The sequence below is a fragment of the Nyctereutes procyonoides genome, unplaced genomic scaffold (genome assembly GCF_905146905.1).
Source record: "Nyctereutes procyonoides isolate TBG_1078 unplaced genomic scaffold, NYPRO_anot_genome, whole genome shotgun sequence".
In the NCBI taxonomy this organism is placed as follows: domain Eukaryota; kingdom Metazoa; phylum Chordata; class Mammalia; order Carnivora; family Canidae; genus Nyctereutes; species Nyctereutes procyonoides.
In genome coordinates this window covers 50,454,387-50,460,386 of record NW_026575043.1, presented here as the reverse complement: position 1 = coordinate 50,460,386, position 6,000 = coordinate 50,454,387, and the positions used below count along the sequence as shown (strand labels likewise).

The following is a 6,000-nucleotide window of genomic DNA, read 5'->3' as shown; positions in this document are numbered from 1 at the left end:
ACCACATATCCCTGAGTCGGAAGGGGACTCTGGAGCTCTGGGAGCCACTCACCTGGGGCGGTCCCCTCCCCCGCTGCCACCGCCACTTGGGAGGCCACACACGCTGGGCCCAGAAGGGCAGGGCCCACCCCGCTCCCAGCTCCCACCGTCAGCAGCCAGGCCTCGAGTCCAGCATCCTGGGGACCCTTGGTGGGCTCGGGTGCATCACGGTGGGTCCCCCTCATCATCACCCTGCCCACACGCTCCGTCACGCCGCCGAGGAAGCCCCACCGCCAGGGTCCCGGCCACCACGGAGCAAGGAGCTGCTGGCCTCACGTTACTGCCCAGCACTCGTGCGGCAAAAAGAGCAAACACTTCACCCGAATTAAACCAGAAGACCCGCAGGGAGACACCTCAGAATCAGCCTTTGAAAACGAGCTGCTGCTGGCTCTCGTTCAGCCCTGGGCCACCGGGCGGACGTGGGGAGCACACAGGAGCCGTGTTCATTACCAAACCGTTTCTTTTTTATTCGAGATAAAAACAGCAAAGTCCCACGTACCTCACCCCAGGGCAGACCAGACAGCGGCGGCGTGGGGCTATTTACAGGAGCCGCAGCAGGACAGCCACGGGCGGGCCCGGCGGGACACTGCGCGGCGCAGGGCGGCTTCGGGCGGCCGGTCAGTGGCAGAGGGCGATGGTCTCCATGTTAAGGAAGCGGACGTGCATCTTGGTCTCGATGTCTATCCCCTGCCAGATCTGGAAGGGACAGAGCAGCATGACGCCGCCAGCCCGGGTCCTTGCCGTGTCCCCGGCCGCCCTCCCCGCCGCCAGCACAGGTGGTGCCAAGACTGTGAGCTAAGCGAGGCCTTTCTGCGGGTTCACTGGGATCTGACATTTGGATCTTTTCTGATACTGTCACAGCAAGGTATCATTAAGCACCGAACCCATGCTCGGAGCCCGGAGCCATTTCAATCCCACCCACCACACTCCGTGGTTTTCAGGCAAATTCCTTAACCCCATTCCACCTCCTCTCCGTCAGCACGGTGCCGAGACCACCACCTGCACTGCCCATGGAAGTCACGCAGCGCTGGAGGCTCAAATGGAATCATCCACAGAGACGTTCCATACGCTGTGAAGCGCTGTGCAACTGCAAGATTTTATTAAGCCAGCTTCACTGATTAAAAGGTCACAACAGTTTGGTCTCTATAGCCTCCCCGCGGGGGACAGGAGGTCACCCCTGTCTGGTGTAGACAAGCTTATGCCCGGGAAGAATAATTTCTATGCCCACATGTCCACTGCCACATACCTGGTACTGGTTCTGCCATTAGAGTCCATCGTGGCCAGGGGCCCAGGGGACACCCAGGCCACCCGACCCCGTCTGCCACACCACAAAGGCCCCCCACTCCTAGGGCTGCGCTTGCCAGCTCCTTGGCCCCTGGGGGCCCAACAGGGCCACTGATGGAGAAATGGCTGGACGCGCTGGTGTGACTTCTGCCTCCACACCTGTGTGAGAACTCACACTCCCAAGCCATCACCTGCAGCGTCTCCAGGGACAGCCCCACGGGTCCCCAAGCTGCAGGGAGCCCTTGGTGCATTTCTTGCCACTGTCACACACCCACAGTTCCCCAGCGGCTTCCTGGTCTCCTGCACCTGTTCTGAGTGTGCTGGGGTCTGGTGCAGAGAAATCAGACCTGGTTCCTGGGGAGCAGCTCCAACCCCTGTTCCCAGGGAAGCTGCCTGGCACCCAGGTGCTTTCTGCTAAGCACCAGGTGGCAACAGGGTCCCTGGGAAAGGCTCGGGAGGGACGGGGAGGGGCCCGCTGGTCAGGAAAGGCCCTCCCTGGCACGTGGACAGGCTGGGGAGCACTGGATGGAGGCACGGGGGTGGGGGCTGGGGGGAGCCTCCTGGGGAAGAGGCCGGGTCTCTCAGGCTCCTTTACCTGCCTGGCCCTGGTGTGTGCGGGCGAGGCGGCTGCACACCTCGGCCCAGAAGCTGGTGCCGCCTGCCTCCTCTCCTGCAGAGCTTGCCGCTGACAGGCCAGGGAGGGGGCCCCGTCTGAGCTGCTCCTGGGCTCCACGGGGCCGTGAGCACCCGGGTCCTGGCCCGGCTCCGGCTCCAGGCGGCTCCGCTCCCTCAGGCTGGTCCGAGGCTAGCGCGGTGAGCTGGGCCAGAGCCTGTGGGTCCTGTTCCCCTGACTTCCTGTCCTTCCTCTAATTCTAGGACAAGCCCAGCGACCCACGGACAGAGTAGTGGGCGCCAGGCAGCGGGCAGAGTGAGCTCATCTCCCTCGGCTGGGTGCGTCCCTATCAGAGCAGTGCGGGATCCCAGTTCCTAACCTCAGCGCACATTTGTGACGGCAGAGGGCTGGCGTCCACCCATGGGGGCTGCAAGAATGCACAGGAAAGCCATGGGCAGATCCCCACACAGTTGGCTCCACTGTGTGCTTCTGGGAAAAGCTGATGCTCAGAGAGGCAAAGAACACTCCAGAATCTGCTTCCAACGGTCACTGGCAGTGCTTCTGACCAGGGCACCAGGGACTTGTGGGGGAGAGACAGAGCTGTCGAGCCCTTTCCTCGTGCTTCAACCGCTCTAGCCACGGGTGAACCCTACTCTCCCAATCAAAGTAAGTAAAACCTGCATTTTAAAGACCACGCCCGGGCAGGACCCCTTTCCCCAGAGTTGCGGGTCTCCTCCTGACCAGCGGGCACCCCCTCCAGCCCCACTCCCCTCCTAGACACCCACCTTCAGGAAGTCGTCGAAGGTGATCCCCTCATACACCTGGTCAGGCTCCTGGGGACAGAGCACATGCAGAGTGAGCGGCTGCCGCCAGGAGGCCCCCACCCCCGCAGGACACCGATGGTTGGGCCCCTGTTGTCATGAGAAGAGGGGGTCCCTCTGGACTGCCGCCTCCAGGCCAGTCACCCTGAACTCCCAACGTCTCCTCAGTTGGCTGGACGGCAGGAGAGAAGGAGGGTGCAGGCTAACCAGGGGGCCTCCATGGGGACCTGGTGGATGAGGCTGTAGAGGAAGGGGGTGTAGAGGCATGGGCTCCCCTTCCCCTCCACCACCACCACACACCTCCTGCCATTTCCCTGCATTGACCCTCGGGAGCTCACAGACCCCGGGACGGGGGGGGGGGGACGGGAAAGGGCTGGCCTCCCGGCCCACCCGTGAGGCCACCAGTGAGTCACTGTGATAACGTCCACCTCCCCCCAGCCAGTCACAGGCAGTGCCAGTCTCCCTCTGTGCCTTCCCGGCCCTGGGCACACACGGAGCTCAGGGATCAGGGGTGCGGCTCCTGCCCCTTCTGGCGCTCTCTCGGGCTCTGGCACAGCCAAGTCTCCCTAGACCTCGGCCCTGCCTGCAGCAGCCCTGGTGACAGTGACAGCCGGGCCGAAGTCCGTGAGCATCAACAGGGGACTGGCTCTAAGTAGATCTGGTCATCTGTGCTATTCCTAAGCAGCCATTAGGAAGGGGTCGATCTCTACGTGCGGGTATGGAGGAGGCCCCAAGATACGGGGGGGGGGGGGGCAGCAGAACCATCAACGCGTGTCAGTCTCCTTCACTGCTACCCAGACTGCCACCACCTGCCCCAGGATGTGAAGGGGGGTCAGTACGGAGAACGGGAAGAGCAGTCCAGCCATTTTGTGTGAATCAAAAATAAAAGGTGGCTCAGTGGTTTAGCACCACCTTCGGCCCAGGGCGTGATCCTGGAGACCCAGGATCGAGTCCCACGTCAGGCTCCTTGCATGGAGCCTGCTTCTCCCTCTGCCTGTGTCTCTCTGTCTCAAATAAATAAAATCTTTAAAAAAATAAAATTAAATAAATAAATGTTGGCGTATGTCGGAAACTAACCCCCCCAAACTCAATTCCCTTTAGGAGAAGGAGTGGATGACGGGAAGGGGAGCACAGACCCCCTCCCTTCCTCGACCTCCCTGCCGTTGTCGCCCCGGGTCTTTAGGAAACCGGCAGGCACTCCGCGTCTTCGTCACGTTGGGGACAGGCCGCCGAGGCGCTGGGGACAGGCCACCTGGCCAGGGGGACAGCCAGGCGGCTCCACGCGTCCCCGCAGAGTCTTCACCCTCCCTGATGTCTTAACGCTTGTTCCTAACATAGAAACTCATCTCTGTAAACCTGTAAACCTCATAAGTGCAACCAGTTCTCAAACGCCCAGGGCCTGTCCCTTCCCGCCCAGGGGCCCTCCCTGACCGCACCCCCCGCCTCAGGCCACAGGACCTCCCGAGAAAGCCCTCGGCAGTGGGGGCGCCACTGCGCTCAACAACCGCTGGGCGGGTCCGCTGCAGGCGGCGGGCAGCTCCGCACAAATGCTGAGCATCCTCGGAGGCCAGATGGTATCGGGCAATGCGGCCCTCGCCCTGCGTGCATGCGAGCGTGTGTGTGTGTGTGTGTGTGTGTGTGTGTGTGAGAGAGAGAGAGAGAGAGAGAGAGAGAGAGAGAGAGAGATCTGTTTATCTGGCCGGCGCTTGCCTGAGAAAATATATATTTTACGAGCACACAGAGGACCCATAAGGAAAGAAGGACGCTCGGGCCGCACACCCGGGAAGCAGGCGTCGGCTCTAGAATACCTCCGCTTCTGAGGTGGTGTGGTTTTTATGCAGATCAGCAGCTGCCAGCTGCCAACAATTTTACTACAGCAAATTAAGAAAACTGTCACCAATTGAAACTGGAGTGGGACGGGAACAATTTAAAGAAGGGGAGTGTAATTAAATCAAATGGGAATCTGGCTCCACACGATGGCAGGGGAGCCCTGCGCTCCCCGCTGAGGTCACCAGCCCTTCCTGCCACAGCTAATTTGCTGACTGGGGTGCTCTCACTGCGGCCAGAAGCCTCCCCCTGGGGCCAGGAGGCAGACGGGTAAAATCCAGGCTAATGGCATGACCCCGGCCTGCACCCCCACCCGCGAGCAGGCCCAGGCCGGCCAGGACCCTCGATGGCAGGCTTGGGCACAAACAGTGGGTTCCAGCAGGAGGACACCGCCCCACTCAGGCCGTGGTGAACCCAAAGCCCCAGAGGAAGCGGGAGCCGCGGCCACTTTAAATACACAGCTGTGAAGAGGTGATGGCCCAGGTGGGACCTACCAACACCCTCAGGTGCCTGTCGTCGAGGTGCCCAGGGCTCAAAGCCACCGCGTCAGGGGCTAGCCAGGCTAGACCCAGCCCTACAAGACTGAGGCCACCAGGCAGAGTAAAGATCGCTGCCTCCAAATTCCAGAACGTTCTCTGTGTCCCCATACTCGGTTTCCCCACCAGTAACAGGAGACTACAAACCTATGAGACGACGCATGGGATGTACGAGGATGATGTCTGCACATGCCGTGCAGCCACCCTCAGGGCCAGGGGCGTGTCTGCAGGTGCATCCCATCCCCACAACCCAGTACACGCACGCTGGGGGCCACTGCTCACTCGGTCACCGCGCAGCGACTGCTCTGCTGGGGACAAGTCCTGTCCCATCAGGGACATCTGGCCATGTCCGGAGACTCCCTCCCTCATAACTGGGAGGAGGCCAGAGACGCTGCTGAATGCCCTACGATGCCCAGGATGGTCCCCGCCAGTGACAGCTGTCCCGCCCCGCGTGTCACCAGTGCCAGGTGGAGCAGCCCTGCTCTGACCGGCCCGAGCTCATCACCGGCCTGCCCAGCACCGGCCTGAGAAATGACCCAGCCGTTTCTCCACCAGCACGACCCCCACAGGCCTCCAGGGGGGTCCAGCTCTCGGGCCTGTCGCTCCCTGCCACAGCTCTGCTAGGGCCCGAGGCAGCAACTTGGTGCCCTCCACGGCCACCTGCCTCTGGCCCGCGCCTCCCTCCCGGGGCCGGCAGGGGCTCCCCTCTGCAGGCGCCAGCCCCCTCCTCTTGCCCATCTACATGGGTCCCCGCTCCCAGCTCCGCACTGGGGCCCAGACTAAGCGGCCGGGAGGGAGCCCCTGCTGACCGCGTCCCCAGCCCCTCGTGGTAAATTGACAGCAGCGCGGCAAGCTGATGGCTGCAGGCCGCGGGCAGGGG

General features: G+C 62.3%; 1 protein-coding gene across 2 annotated transcripts in view; it reads right to left on the bottom strand.

The window, feature by feature from the left end:
• Positions 1-330: 330 nt before the first annotated feature.
• Positions 331-6,000, bottom strand: part of TESC (tescalcin) — a 47,897-nt gene continuing 42,227 nt past the window's right edge. Inside the window, exons 7-8 of one of the 2 annotated variants that reach the window (XM_055321797.1) lie at positions 2,722-2,769; positions 331-735 (exon numbers count right to left, since the gene is read on the bottom strand). In XM_055321797.1, coding sequence (XP_055177772.1) covers positions 658-735; positions 2,722-2,769 — 126 coding nt within the window. In that variant the 3' untranslated portion in view covers positions 331-657. The remainder of the gene's footprint in view (positions 736-2,721; positions 2,770-6,000) is intronic. The other variant, XM_055321799.1, reaches the window with a different exon arrangement.